General features: G+C 40.9%; 1 protein-coding gene across 1 annotated transcript in view; it reads left to right on the forward strand.

Moving 5' to 3' along the window:
- Positions 1-16,250, forward strand: part of pard3ba (par-3 family cell polarity regulator beta a) — a 198,092-nt gene that overhangs the window by 147,450 nt on the left and 34,392 nt on the right. The window contains 1 exon segment of the mRNA XM_042513093.1: positions 9,604-9,715. Coding sequence (XP_042369027.1) covers positions 9,604-9,715 — 112 coding nt within the window.

Genomic DNA, 16,250 nt, shown 5'->3' on the forward strand with positions numbered 1-16,250 from the left:
TGTGAGAAGGCTAGATTGATAGACAGTTTTCAGTGTAAGAAAAGGGTTAATTCTCGCAGGAAGACACTGCTTTACAGTGTTGTCATTCCGCCCATAATTTGTATTATTACTGCTGAAGTTTTTGAAACCTCCGAGTTTAACTTGCAGCCAGTTTTGTACGCGGGAGAGAAAAAAGGAGAAAATCTAGAGAGGATTATAATGCAAATGTATCATTTCCCGTATGAAATAATACAGGCCACATTAAAACTTCCCTCAACTTAAACTCTCTGACAGAAATTACTATTGACTTGCAAATCAAAAACTAAGCCCTAGACACCCAATCTCATCCAGAAAGAGAGGATACAGAGAGAGAGAGAGAGACGTTGGACATGGAAAGGAGACAGATGGGAATGGAAAGAAGTGACAGACGGGAGGGACGGAGAGAGAGAAGAGAAAGCCGGGGAAAGAGTGAAAAGAGGAAAGAGAAAAGAGGGAAGAAAGACAGAGCCAAAATGGAGAGAGAGAAAACACAACGTTAGATAGGCAGAGTAAATTCGAGAGGGAAGGAGTGACAGAGGAGAGGATGCAGACAAAAGAGGAGGAGGGATAATTAGCCACAGTCTAGCAGCCTGACAGATCTGTTAGACCACTTTAGCTCTCATCCACTAGTGGTGGGTACTTCATTAGCAGCCTGTTTTCTCTCTTTCTCCTTCACTTCCACTCTGTCGCTGTCTCCCTCTCTCTCTCTCGGTGTGTCACTTGTCCATTGTCCATCCCCTGTTTTGCTTTTAATGTATATTAGATAGTCTTTAGCATTAGTATGTTGGATGAGGAGCCTGTGTATGAAGGAGACAAAAGACAGAAATATATGTCTCATAATCTTGCTGGCTCAGAGGTAGAGCGGGTCGTCCTCCAGTCGGATGGTCAGTGGCTCCTCCAGTTAACATGTCAAAGTATCCTTGGGCAAGATACTGAACCCCGATTGCTCCCAAATTTGTGCCATTGGAGTGTGAGAGCGCATGTATGGTTACTGAGTAGCAGGTGGCATCTTGCACAGTAGCCTTGGCCACCAGTGTGTGAATGTGTGTGTGAAAGTGGTGAAAAGCAGTCCATTTTACCATTTGGCTGATGGCGGTCATAAGCACAAATGCAAATACACTATTACACATAATATTTTTGTTAACGTTTGCATACAGAACTTTGAAGTTGTCTATATATATCTACTTCTTAGCAATCAGTAATAAGACGATTTAAAGTATTTTGTGCTAAGGTGATACGATGGCGTAAACTCAAACTGGTATTGTTAATTTTAGGTGACTAAATTCCATTTTGCGCGATGGCCCTGTCCACAGCAGTACATTGCTTAGCTTCTGTGTGTGTAGATTTTGCTTATTAAAGATGCTAGCAAAACAGCACAGTACATAAACTATGCGCAGCAGAAAAGTGCAATCTGTTGGAGCACTGTGTTTAACTATATATCTTTCAGTTAAACAACTTTTCTGATTTCACATATCTTAGCAACTGAAATTATTTGACAGTTATCTACCAGGATGTTATTGTTAGTGCAATGTCACAATGATTCGGCCTATAGTAGCTATTTAATGTAAAAAAAAAAACATTTGGTACAGCCTGAGTAATAAACTAGTACCATGTTGGAGGACCTCACATGAATTCCACGGTGGCAGCCATCCACATCATGCGTCCACAGGCACCCACATCAACGGCTATTTCCATTCCCGTTCCGCCACCTGCGGCTTGGGCGAGGGCACTCATTCACAAAGTTGGTCCATCTGTTAAAACACAGCTCACTATGAGGTTAGAGCCCCCCCACACACCTTTCATTCACACATACACACATGTGCACACATGGTCAGAAATAGTTGCACACACAGCCACCCACATGTAATATTTCTGCTACAAAGCCCAGTGTAACCTAGCAACGATACTGCGTGCGGTCTGGGGCATTTTATACCACTGCACAAAAATCATAGGTGTACTTACTGGGTGTGTACATATGAATGGAAACAATAACATTTTTTATTGTTTCCAAGGGAACAACATAGCTGTTTCCTCCATCTTTACATTACTGTGCTTTAATGATGCTGAGAAGTGTGCTCAGTACACACATGGGACAGCCTTAATGCTAATTTAGCTTTATTCTAATGTTTTCCAAGGTAAATGTGCATTCCTCTGCGTCCACCGTGTGTGTTTGCATAGTTTTTTCAACAGAGACATGCTTGCAACACCCCCCTCCCCTCCTGTCAAAGCCCTCAACACTGGACTCCAGCGCTGTCTCCCTAATTTACTGTTGGACATTTTCATTAGGCCTTCAATGGCAGGTGTGTGCCATGATGGGCGTCACATTTGATTAGAGCTATGCTAGAGGCTGACCTGTGGAGAAAAAAGGTTAGCTATGCTTGTCAAATTTTATTAGCCAGAAGGCAGTCTTTGTAGCTGGAGCAAGAAACAACGAGATGAGATGAAAGAGAAAGAGAGAGGCCAGAGCGAGAGAGGAAAAGTGTGAGGGAAAGGTATGTTGTAAAACGCACCATTGTGCCAAGAAAAGGAAGATGAAGGTGAGCTTGTAAGCTAAGACAAGTAAATGACACATCAGTGAGTATGCTCCCAGATCTCTAGCACGGTTCAAGCAGTAGCAGGAGGAATACTTGGCTTGAAGTTTACCTGAAACTGTGACAAAGTCTAATTCTCAAATCAGTCTAAACCAGTGATACGCTACAACTGCCTGCAGGCTAAATCTGGTCCCCGATAGGGTGCCAAGAGTTTAGCAAAAAAAAGTACCAGTGGATGATTCACTGCCGACCCCTAACAGAGGTCCTAGCTAAGTCTCTTTTTTTCCTGAAATGCATCCTAAAATCCTAAAAACATCCAAAAAAAAAAAAAATCCCAGAAGCATCCTAAATTCCTGAAAACCTTTGAAATCTAAAAAGCGTCCTGAAATCCTAGAAATGTCCTAAATTCCTGGAAAGGTTTTGAAATCTGCGAAGCGTCCCATAATCCTCGATATGTCCGAAAAATCTGAGAAACGTGCTTAAATCCTAGAAATGTCCTAAAATTCTTGATAAGTTCTGAAATCTGTGAAACATCCTAAAATCGGTGATATGTAGATAGATAGATAGATAGATATACTGATATTGATCTCAAAACTGAGAAATTGGGGTCAAAATGGAGAAATTGTCCTAAAATCCTTGAAACATCATAAAATTCTAGAATTGTCCTAATATCTAAGAAATATCCCCAAATCTGTGAGACATCCTAAAATTCTATAATGCACTAAAATCCTAGGTATGTCTTGAAATCCTATAAACATCCTAAAATTATAGAAATGTCCTAAAATCTGTGAAACATCCTGCAATCATATTAATGCACTAAAATCTGAGATATGTCCTGAAATCCTAGAAATATCCTAAAACTCAATAAATGCCCTTAAATCTAAGAAGCATCCCAAAGTCCTAGAAACATGTATTTGCTGTGGCTGACCCCTGGCCTCCTGTCATTTTGCAAAAGTGGCCCCCAGGCAAAGCAAGTTGAGTATCCCTGCTCATAAGCTTTACTAATTGTTGAAGCATTTTTGAAAGACGCTACATGGTCCTCTGGGTGTAGTTTTGTTCCTTCACAAACGCTGAATAGTGTTCTCTGTTTCCTTTTCCTCCTTACCATTTTGTGCGGCTGCACTGCAGACACAGTTTTATTCCCCTATAGAGAGAGAAAAGACAGGAAGCAAACAGCGTGCACAGCTTATATAAGGAGAATTCCCATTAAAGCAGATGCAGAAATTCATTATTTCTGTATTGCAAACAGAAGATACATTTTCTTGTTTTCTGCTGTGGATTTAGTTGTCAGGCAACACCTGCCTGAGGAAGAGCTCAAAGAGAAAGGAGATGTTGCTCCCTGGAAAACAGCACATCATTAGCACAGCCTGCATATTAAGTCATTGTCTTCTATGCCTTTAAAGCATCTTTTACTGATGCTCTATCTTAGCAATTAAAACGTTTCCTTTTTGCATTCAAGCCGCTTCCAGCTTTTGTTTTGTTCATAATCAGTAACACGGAGGACTGTTACTGGAAGCTAGTGTTAGATTGTGTGCTAATCAAGTTTCATTTTAATGGCTGGGCACTTAATAGGGCACAGATACATCATACATAATGTGTCTGTTGTATGAGAAAGTGAAAACAGTTGCAGCTGAGGAAGGGTCAAAGATATCTGGAGAAAGTGTGTTTCAAAGATGGGGTCATTATGCTGTGGAGGAGCATTGTAGGCAGTGTAATATTCCATCCCAATCCCAAGAAAAATGTTGGTTATGTGGTTATGTTACCTAACCGTCAGTGTCACCGTGGTGGAAAATAGTCAATGAACAATTGAATTTTGCTCAACTTTAAGCCTCATTAACATTTTAAACAGTTAAAATACATAAAAGTTCACAGTACCTTAAGTGGTCATAAATGTTGAAATTAGCTTTAGAGACCAAAATTGTTTTTTTTAAACCAGGCTGTAAATGTTATTATTTTGACCTTATTGTTCAGCCCCGGAGGTTGCAGCTTGAACACCCACATTGGGGAACTGAAATTCATTCGGAAAGACAGCAGCGACTCACTCAAACACACCTTTTTTTTATTGTATTTTGGTCTCAAACTGTGGTCTGCAGTTTGGAAGATTTCTGGCCGAGGAGTCACGCCATTTACCATCCCCTCCACCTCCTGATGACAAAGTCAGCTCATACACTAAGTCATTTTAAAAACATTAATTTATGTAAGAAACATGCAAATGTGACATATTTGGGGTTTGCAGAAATTTACTCAATAGGCTGAGGAGCCAGTATTTTTTAGGGACTGAAATTCAGGGTGCCTCTGCGTCTGATGCATTGAGAGTTATAGACTTAAGTTTAACTTAGAATTTCTGATACCAGCCTGGAGTTCAGAGTATAAAACGGAACATTTCTTTATGTTGGGAGGACATTAAAAACTGCTTTGTTTTCCCATTGCTTCCAGTTTGGAGCTCAGCTGAGTGTCTGCCCGACTCTATTCTGAACACTACGGCAGGAAACCAAACATTGACCGTGCACTTTGATGTGTGCTTACCTCCAGCACGCAGGCAGCAATGAAAAAACTGCCTGCCTGAGCTTTTCTCCCCCCAGTGTGTTGTGTTTAAATCAGCTGGCCGCAGCAAGAAGAAGTCGCCAAACCAGCCGGCGGCGGCGCACACTTCCTAATTAGTCTGCCCCCACACTGGCTAACACCACAGGATAGTTGCTTTCCTCACTTTCTCTCTCTCCCTCTCTCTCTCTCTCCTCGCTTTCATATCGCAGACGGTTTTGTTCTCACTCCAGTTCCCCCTGCTCTTTCTTTCACTCGTTTCCAAGTTTCCATCTCCGTCTTTATGTTGCTGTTTGGTTTTGCTCTCATTCTGTCTTCTGATGCATCTTTCATTTCCTGCTCCGGTGTTTCATCGTCTCCCTCTCTTCCTCCGGTCTCCATCCTCCTCCAGTTTCTCTTCTTCTCTCAGCGTGCTCTCAGATCAACCTGTATAGTCAGATGCTCTAAATATGGATGAAATATGATACTTGAAGGAAAAAACGTGTCTGAATTAAATGGGAGCAACTGAGCTCTTATTGAAAAACAAGATTTTATTGATTCATTGATTAGCTGTAGTCTGTTTAGATATCGGACACCCCAGCTGATGCCCTTCTGAACTTACTAGACTTCTATAGATGGGATCACTAAAGCTTAGATTTGTTGTGTTTATGCAACTGGCCTGAGGTCTGCAGACAGGCAGTCAATGCAGTACCAGCTGCTGCAACTCGCAATATTATTTTAAAGACATTTAAGAGAGGTTAGGACCAGCCAAAATGTCCTCCCTTTCTAAAAATGTTGTGTCATAGGCCAGTGATATAATTATTTAATAATAATTAAGTCACTATACAATAATATTGCAATTTATTGTAGCTTTTTTAATTTTTATTTTTACCTTTTTTCAAGTTCAAACTATGTCCTCAAAGGAAATCAGTTTAAGACGTATTGTGGTGCTCCCTTATAGAAAGTACAATAACACACATGCACACACACACTCACCCACACACATACACACACATACACATAGGATAGGACAAATATGTCTGCTTATACAGACACATACACACACTCATGTGTCCCTCTCTCCCTCCTCTGTCACAGTTTGAAAAGCAGCCCGCTGAATTGTCAAACCATCAAACTGCTACTCAACACCCCCCCCCCCCCCCCCCCTACACCCCCTCCAATGTTTTATCCAGAATCAGCCTCTGTCTTCAGCTATTAATATGATAATATTTGGCGTTGTCAGTGATGGAGGCCGTGGCATAATGAGATAATTACAGTGTTGTTTCATTGGGAGAGCGACACGCACGCTCAATCAAAATGGCAGCCCTAATTACGGGCCCAGGGATTGGCTAATGGGCTCAGTAGAAGAGGGGTGGCGTGAAAAAAAAAAACCATCTCAACTTGGCTTCGTGCATCCATTCTCTGAGGGTCTGTTTGTTTGTTTGTTTGTTTGTTTGAGAGAGGCTGGTGGGCGGCAGAGGGTAAGTAAGAGTAATAAAAAGCAAGTAATAAGTGAATAAATGAATAATACAGGGGATTAAGTGTGAATATCTTAACAGCGAGGTTGTCTGCAGGACGCAGGGGGGAAACGGAGATTAGTATTGATTAGCTTTGTGTTGAAACCAACCATTAAAGGAATCTGAAGAAGCAACAATTAGCATGCCCTCAGATATCCATCTTTATAAAAGAGACTTGGCACGGAAACGTTTGGAAAGTTCCCTCCTCATGGCAGCAGGATTGAGTTTTGCATCCTGAGTGTCTGCAGTGAGGCTGTAGAGCAGTGATACTCAATTTATGGCACGCTGGCAAAAATCTGGCTCCCGATAGGGTGCTGGTCCCCCCAACCATTTTGTAATTCACAAATTAAAGTAAAGTGATTCATATGACAGTTGCTTTGTACTTTTAGTATACATTAGCTTGGCCCATAATGTCCTAAAATTCTTGAAACGTCTTAAAAGCCTAAAACATCCAAAGTCCTTGAAAAGTCTCAGAACTTTAGAAACGTCCTAAAATCCAAGAAACCTCCTTAAATCCTACAAATGTCCTAAAATCGTTGTAATGTCCTTACATCCTTGAAATGTCCTTACATCCTTGAAATGTCCTAAAATCCTACAAACATCCAAAATTCTCGAAATGTCCTAAAAACCTAGAAACATCCTAAAATCCTTCAGTTCTGCTAAAATCCTACAAATGTCCTACAATCCTAAAAATTCCCATAAATCCTACAAATGTCCTACAATCCTAAAAATTCCCATAAATCCTACAAATGTCCATAAATCCTACAAATGTCCTAAACTCCTAAACATGTATGGGACTGCTGCAACTGGCCCCTGGCCTCTGGTCATTTTGCAGAAGTGGCCCCCAAGCAAAGCAAGTTGAGTATCTTTGGAGTAGAATAATAGCAACACTTTGCATATAACTAGCAACACTGTGTATGACTCAGCCTTTGGTCCCCGCTGAGGGCTGCACTAAATCAGGAGCCACAAACACACTGTCAGTGTGTCCCACATACTAAATTACCAGGATAAACTACACAGAAACACACAATTTTATACATTCCTGAAGTTCACACACAAACACACAATCGGAGCCTCAGCCAGATTTTCTAATTAAAGGCAGGGTCACAGGAGAGACTTAAACATGTAAGCTATGTACTTCACTAATGAACCTCTCTGTCTGCTCTGTGTCTCTCACCCCGCTCTCTCTCTCCTTCGCTTCATTTCGGTCAATATCTGCCTCGGGGTCAGACCATTAGAATGTGTGGCACAACGGCTGTTTGATGAAAGCTGTGTGGGTGTTTATGTCGGACAAAGGACTTCCTCGTGTGGAGCTGTTAACGGTTTTTGAGTTTTACAGATGAAAGGTGGAAAGTTTGCTTTTTCATTCTTGTATTACATTTTCTATCCCCCTGTTTGGGTATTTTTTTACTGTATCTCCTGAGGATGAAAAAGCAGCATATCAGTGTCAATATGAGATATACGTGTATCCAATGCAGCCAGTAAACACAGATAAACGACAGCACTATGTCGTACTTTGGTGGCACATCCTGAAGGATTGTGCTCACTCAGGCGAGGCATTTTTGTCTGTCCATACCCTTGTTTGTATGTGCTCGGCTCTGTACTCTCAGGTGTGTGTAGCTTATCTAGCATTAAGGTCCAGTGAGCATGATGATGTTTTCCTTTAAGTTTTGTCCCCATTCTGTCCCCAGTTCTTATCTCTTCACTTGCACTTTTTTCCTTCCTTTTTTATTATTTTCGGCTTCGTTTCGGTCACTTTCTTTCGAAGGTCAGGGTCAGCAGGACCATTTTTGTGTTGACTTGTGAACGTGTCAGTCTGCACTTCATCTGTCTGCGTGACTTTCAAGTGAAAAGGCACATCCTTCAAATGTTTTTATGCAGTTTTTTGCTCCATTTTTTCCACCTTGGTTTTCTCTGTCAGCTGTAGAAAGTTCAGCTCTGGCACTGATGTCTTCTCGGAGGCAGTGCTTTGTGGATATTATCTGTCTGCCTGTCAGTCTTCTTGTGCTGTCAAGGGTTGTCAATGTGGAGCAAAAAATACAGGTGGATTTAAGAAAGGCTGAAGCGGAATGTACAATGTTCCACCTGGCTTTTTCTTTCTCTTTTTATCTCCCAACTGTGGTGACAATTAAACCATTTGGAGTTTGACTTGAGAGGGGTTTTTTACCAACCTAGACCCTATTCTCCCTTGAGCACAGAACAACTGATAAACTTTACATTTAACCCAAATGGAGACTCCAGTAACTACAGGAAGTTTGTGGAAAACAAGGATGAATTTTGAGCTGATCATTCTTGTGAACGTTGCATCCGAGATGAGTTCACCTGATATTTTAAGTAATATATTATTTTTTGTCTGTATAATTGGTCTTTATTTTTGGGGAGGGGGACAGGGCTGCGGACATCAATATTTACAACATGTGCATTTGTCCCCGTTTCCCGTTCCCTGTTACAAAAAAAATGCCAGCACACACTTATTTTGGTGAAAAAGGGGTATTGGTTTAACTCTCCCCTGTTCCCAAAACAACCAACTCTGGTTTGGTGGTAATAAACCCTTTAATTCTCCCAGTTTGATGTGGAAATATGTTGTTTCTGTACATGCTAAAATTTCTGTTTATTTAAATAGAGTCTGGTGTATTTGATCACGGCGATGGCAATTTGGTTGTTTCTGGTCATACAAAAAGGACCTTACCCTTTAACAAAAGGGTCTTTCTCTGTAGGGATCCTGTCCATAAACTGTCAGACACTCAAAATAACCTGAGCCTGTCAGTTGTTAATTGTTGGTGCTCGATTGCCCACAGAGATTACGTTGCAGCCTCTTCCACCACTTTCGGCTGCAGCAGTTTCAAATGTTCCCGTTGGTCACTTAGATACAAAGACATGGGAAGATAGAGTCCAGGTTGACAAAATACTGAATTTATCCTTTAAGGCCATAATGGGAACCCTGTCTGTTTAATACCCTCTCTACAAACACCAGCTATCCTGGCATTATTGTCACCTTCCTCTTTGTCTCTTTGCAGTGATCAGCGTCTCCAGGGGCTGCGTAGGGAGTACCAGCAGGCCCGAGCTGCTCCAGGCTACGACGAGCTAGACGCTGCACGGCGCCGAGTCCTGGAGCACGACCCACAGCGGGTGAGTGTGCATGCCTCTTGGGTATGCAGCCCAGAAATGGAAGCAAGTTTTTAGCACCAGGAAATAAGTTTGCAGTGAGAGCTTTTTTTGCCTCGCGCTCTAAACATCCATCCAAACGCCATGAAATGACATGTTCTACAGCGAGACATCCACCCACACTGGACGCTAGTTTCAAAGATTGAAATGTTAAATGTAGGAATATGTGTGTGTGTGTGTGCGTGTGTGTCTCCAGAGCACTCCAGCCTGTTTTCCCCTGTGCCTTTCTCGAGCTATTTTCAGCTCTCTTGTTAACATTTTGAGGTGCTGTGTGCCACAGAGGCGGCGCCCGCTCTCCTCCTCATTTAGTTTATGGAGAGATCTATTAGACCAGTGACATTTCCATCCACCCTTTCTTTGAACTCTTTCTTTCTCTCTTCTGTTATTGCTTTTCCACTTTTCCTTTCTGTTATTATTGTCCTTGTTCTCTCTTCTTTCTCTTTTTTATTTTGGCAAGGACAACAATGGCCTGAAATCTCTCTCACTGTAGTTACCTCTCCTCCTCAAGCTGCACGGCTAAATGTCCCTGAACCTGTATTGATCCAGCCTGAGGAATCATTTCATTTACCTCCGTACACTCCTGAACTCCAGCGTACTCGCCATGGAAATCAATAGCCATTTATCAGCCATTTTAAAATGGGATTTTTTTAATAGCGAGCCCAAGGATGCAGAAAATCACACTTTGATCCGAATCAGAATCGCAGAATCTGGCCACAGTGATTTGTGAAGGCATTTCCTCTGAGCTAGATTTCTTTTTCATTACATGACACAACTGAGCAAAGAGAGGAGCAAAGGCATCTGGGAAATATGGGATGCATTTACTGACAGCATCGCTGATACCCAATCACCTGACACAACCTGCATCTTGCTGCTCACTATTGGTGGTCTTTGTTTATTGAGTGATGAAGAGGAGACACAGACCACTGTTGCTTTCTTTGAGGCCCAAAGGACTTCGTCACTCATTACACATCCCCGTGCAGCATGTGCTTCTGCCATCAGTTCGCCGCGACTCGGCTGGTACCGAAACACTGGTGCAATTAAAGCTCAGCAAGCGTGAGGGGCAACCTCTGATCTGATTTGTTATTTTTCACCCAAAATAAGACAGCGGTGTCCATAGTGAGAGCCAGCGGTTGGTTCCTCCCCTGAGGAGCCCGATAATGAAACACCCCACTCACAATCACACACATAGTGAGAATAAAAAACAGTGAAGCATTCTGTAGGAATAAAAGAGAGAAGATGATAATGGAATGCTGTATTGAAACACAACATGATGGCTGAAATATTACTGTGAAAAATATTTTAATAGAACAAGGTTGAAGATATTCTAGGAGTTTCTGCAGCTCTGAGTCTGCAGTTTTCAAATACACACACACACACACACACACACACACACACACACACACACTCTAGAGAGATGACCCCAAATAGAAAAAGCACAGAGGTTTCACAAACAAGAAATAAAGAAAATAAACCTAAATTTATTCCAATTTCAGAAGAGTCACACATTTAAAACTGATCTTAATATTTCTGTTAGGTTCTTAGTAGACAAAGAAACATGCAAAGGGCAATAAAGGCCAAAAATGACCACAAAGCAACACAAAAAAAACCAAAATAAGAAACACAAGACAACCATAAAGAGTTACAAAAACACCTTAAGAAAGACACTAAATTACTTTTAAGAAATGCAAAACAACCACAAAGAGACACAAAACAGCTATTAAGAGCTATTAACAGCTATAAAGACACAAATCACTTCAAAGTGACACAAAAACAACTAAAAAAGACCCAAAATTAGCTCAGAAACACAAATTAAAGACCCAAATTTACACTTTAAGGAGACACAAAATCACTTCTAACCAACCCATAAAAAGATGCGATACAACTACAAAGAGATGCAAAACAACCACAAAGTTTGTGTGTCTGGCTCCTGTGTAGGAGAGGTGGTGGGGCCCTTTGCATTTCCGTGCCCAGGGGCCCGTTGTCTCAGAATCCTCCCATCAGTGTGTAGCTAATAATTCTTGTATGAGACATAATTGAGTGTTTATGTTGATGATTGTTCCCCTTTAGGTGCAGACAAAGCGTTGGAGTTAACAGCATCCACACCTTTCAATTCACAGGGACATTACTCCACACATTTACCTATTTTCTCTCTGTGTGGCATGACAATAGCGTAACAGCAGACCACTTGAGCGCGGCGCTCACTCGCTCAGTTTGTCCTTGTGCGATCAGCCTTTTAGCTGCCGCCGCTTCCTCCTCCTCCACCGCCGCCACCACCAGCGCTGCGCTTCTCTTTTATGCTCAGCCATTTCTGCAGCCATGAATGGTTAAAAAGGTTTTTCCAGACTCTCTACACAAGGCCAGGAGCACTATTCTTCCTCTCTGAGTGCTTTATGTGTGATTGAAAGAGAGGGCGAGTGCGTGTGTCTCCATTTTGCTCTCCTGAGCTCGAGGATCCTGGGTAACACACTAACCTAAGCTGGCATAAACAAAAGCTCGGATAAAAGACTGCGGTTACGGTATCTATTCATGTCTCTGTTTATTCCTTAAGCGGGCGTCTATCAACAAGATCTGGAGGTGGAATCGTCTGTGTGGGTGTGTGTGGCGAGCCACGTTGAAGTTTGTGTGTGTAGCTAAATCCGGTCTTCAAAAAACGACTAAATGTCCCTTCCTCATTTCTCTCCTCTGTGTCTCTGTCAATCTATCCGTCTCTAATTTGACCCTCTCCCATGTTCCCTGTCTGTGGATAGGTCACACTTGTAATTATGACAATCACCCTGTCCTCCTCTCTCTGTCTGTTTTCTCTATATGCTAATGATTGGCTCTCTGTAATGTCTTGATGGCCAATTAAGCCACAGAAGTGCACAAGCACTTTCTTTTTATAGACTTCTTTGTTCTATAAAATGAGACGGGAAGAACTCTTGATGTAGTTTTTTAACTCAGTAAGTGACTACATGAGTTGAATTATAATATGTGACATTATATAAAGGTATAATTGAGTGATTTAATTTTGGTCATGCATATAGTTCAAGGTCTCTTGTGTCTTGTGACTGAGACTAATAGAAAAAAAAAGGTTTTCTTCTAGTCTGAAGTATTGCTAAAGCTCCATGGTTTACACTGTTTGTGTAGTCCATATAGATTTTGTTCGGGATGACTGCGTTTTGATTCAGAGCTCATTATCTTTTGGTGTATGTGGACTGGGGTGAGTGTTCTGCTCCCTTTTGGATTGGGTCTCTTAGAAAAATTAGCAAATAATTATTAGTAATTTATGCACTTTGATTTTCTGTAGGCTTTTTTAAAATGTTGTTTTAATTTTAATTTTTGGGGTCAAGTGCAAGGATATTTACATAAAAATTGCAATTTTGGTTTTCCTTTTATTTCATATTGCTGTTTTTTCCCTTTTTATTGGTGAAATAATGTGACAAAAAGGAGTGGCGTATATACAAAACAGGTGAATAGGACAAAAGCAATAAACAAACCTACATACATACATTCATACTTACATACTTATGTGTTTATATATATATATATATATATATATATATATATATATATATATATATATATATATATCATACGTACATACATGCATACAATAACATGAAGCAGTTATTATGTAGGATGTGTTTTTGCAGGAGTCCAGGAGTAAAGATTATATATTAGATTATATTAGGTAGAGTATGTTTGGGTGTTTTGATGTTTGTGTGTGAGGTTGAGGTATCTCCCTTTACTTAGACTTTTAGCTTTGACTAACAACTTGTGGATTGGTCTTGGTCAGTCTGTCCCAAAAACTTCCCCGACCATAGCGACCTCAGTTTTTGCCCTAGAGGGCTGGAGATTAGCATGGTGGTGAACGTGTAAATATATCCACTTATTTTGTTGCAGCTATTGCGAATCGTTGCCTATCCTGTTTTGTGTTTCTGAACACAATGGGCCTCATTGCAGCAATATTGTCCCATATTTCTCCCTTTTTCTTAATTTCTTATAAAGCAAAAAATATTAAAGTCAAGTGCACCAGGTGTTCTCCAAATCTGCTCTTACCAAGGAGTGCTGCATGTTTGTTTTTTTTTAATCATGGCCAAAGCACCGTTTAAAAAAAGGAGCCACTGCAGTAGTGAAATTGATGTACAGTTAAATTAACTAAAACAAATGTGATTTTTCAGAGCCTTTAGCCATTCTGTGTGATTTCTGTTGATAAAAGTGTTCTATGTCTAAGGTCTGGATGACCAAAGCATCTAAGAGGATGTGGTATGTACGCCATTCAGAAGTTGAACACATGCAATATCATCCACAGGTTTGATCCTCTTAACTGGGATCAGTGGAACAATAGTAGTTCTTAGCCCACCAATTTAATATTACAACCACTGTTGTTACTCTTACCTGAATTTGATTATATGGTATTCAATGCACTTTTTTTGTTTTTTTGCATTTAAAAAATGTGTTTTTAAAAAAGTTTTTCTTTCTTTCTTTCCTTCTTTCTTTCGTTCTGTCTTTCTTTCTTTTTTTACCACTCTGTCTTTATTTATCTCTGTCTTTCATTCTTTCTTTTGCGTTCTTTTTGTCTGTCTTCTTTCTTTCTCTCTGTCTTGTCTTTTCAGTCCTTCTTTTCCCTCTCTCTCACTGTCAGTCTGTCTGTCTATATTTCTATCTGTCTTTCTTTCTGCCTATTTGCCCCCTAGTGGTCACTATTGGACATCCCATAATGTCGAGAGCTGACGCTCTGACCATGATCACTGAATCATCTCCTCTCTCTGACACAGCTGAACATCTATGAAGCTTCTCATTATGTGTCTGCATATTCTACAGTCCTGATTTCATGTCTATGACATGTTTATTATACTGCTGATGTGCTTTTTGTGCACTTCAGCTGACCATGCATATATATCATGTGACTCCACAGTGAACTAGAATCTTATGAAGCCAGTGTAACAAAGACATACAGGTGCACAGAGACACACACACACACACACACACACACACACACACAGAAACTCATACATCTTATCTTCAACTCATTACCCTGTGAATCGTAAACAACAGTGGCAGCACATGTGACACCTTAATGAACACAGAAGTCACAGAGAGCCACACACACGCAACTACACACTCGGAATCATTATAAAACACACACACAGAGACACTCACACAAGTCCAGATACGACTTGTCATCCGTTGCGCAGCTGTTTTTTGTACTTCTCTCTAATGTTGTGCGCGCGGACATCCATCACCTTGATGATATTTTAATGTCACATCCTCAGGCTGTCTCAATCTCTCCCCCTCTCTCACTTTCCTCTCTCCCTCCCACACGTCGGCCATCACTTCATAAATAAACCCCCACATCATTAAGTAAACACGCACCAGCCTGTCACGGTGATAGATGGCCTAAACACACTCGCGCGCACACACATGCAGGCACTGGGGATGTGTGCGGGATGCCTCATGCCCACAGGCAAAAGCCCCCCGATGGGTTTTGCGCCAACAGTCCTAATGAATGCACACGTATTCAACTGTGAACTTGAACTTAAAGCGCACTCTTGGTGTTTGAAATAAGGTTATTATCAACCAAATGTGGCTGTATCACACTTCAGAATCTGTCTGCAGGCCCTTTATGGTATATTGATATTTAGCTTAATTTACTGGTGAGATCCATTTTCCAACACTGCTTCCACCTGACAAGTGTTTCCTCTAACCACACAACTTCCACACACCTTCACCTTCTGTGAACAATCCACACTCCCTGTCTCACTCACCTGAACACACACACTCACACAGAGCGCAGTGTGGAATACTCACTTACGCAAAATGACAGGAGGCCAGGGGCCAGCCGCAGAAGCGCCATACATGGATCTAGAATTTTAGGACATCTTTAGAATTTTAGGACATTTTTAAGATTCTAGGACATTTCTAGGGTTTTAGGATTTTTCTAGGTTTTTGAGATGTTTCTAGGATTTCAGGACGTCTCAAGGATTTCTGGACAGTTGTAGGAATTTAGGACATTAATAGGATTTTAGTATATTTCTAGGATTTAGGATGTTTCTACGATTTGAGGACATTTGCAGGAATTAAGGATATTTCATGGATTCTAGGATGTTGGATTTTAGGATGTTACTAGGATTTGTGGACATTTCCAGGATTTGTGGACATTTGAACTTTAGGACATTATTTAGGAGGAATTTAGAACTTTTCTAGGATATCTGGATGTTTCTAGGATTTGAGGACATTTCTAAGATTTCTGGGAATTAAGGATGTTTCGTGGATTTTAGGATGTTTCTAGGATATCTGGAAAGATTTTAGGACATTTCTACAATTTTAGGAAGTTTGTCAAATTTTAGAACACTTTAGGACATTTTAGAACACTTTAGGACATTTCTTAGATTTGTGGACATTTCTCAGATTTTAACAAGTTTCTTTGATTTTAAGACCTTTGTGGGATTTTATGATTTTTCACAGATTTTAAAACCTTGCAGGCCCAAGGAACTTAGCTAGGAACTCTGTCAGAGGG

The sequence above is a fragment of the Plectropomus leopardus genome, chromosome 24 (assembly GCF_008729295.1).
Source record: "Plectropomus leopardus isolate mb chromosome 24, YSFRI_Pleo_2.0, whole genome shotgun sequence".
NCBI lineage: Eukaryota > Metazoa > Chordata > Actinopteri > Perciformes > Serranidae > Plectropomus > Plectropomus leopardus.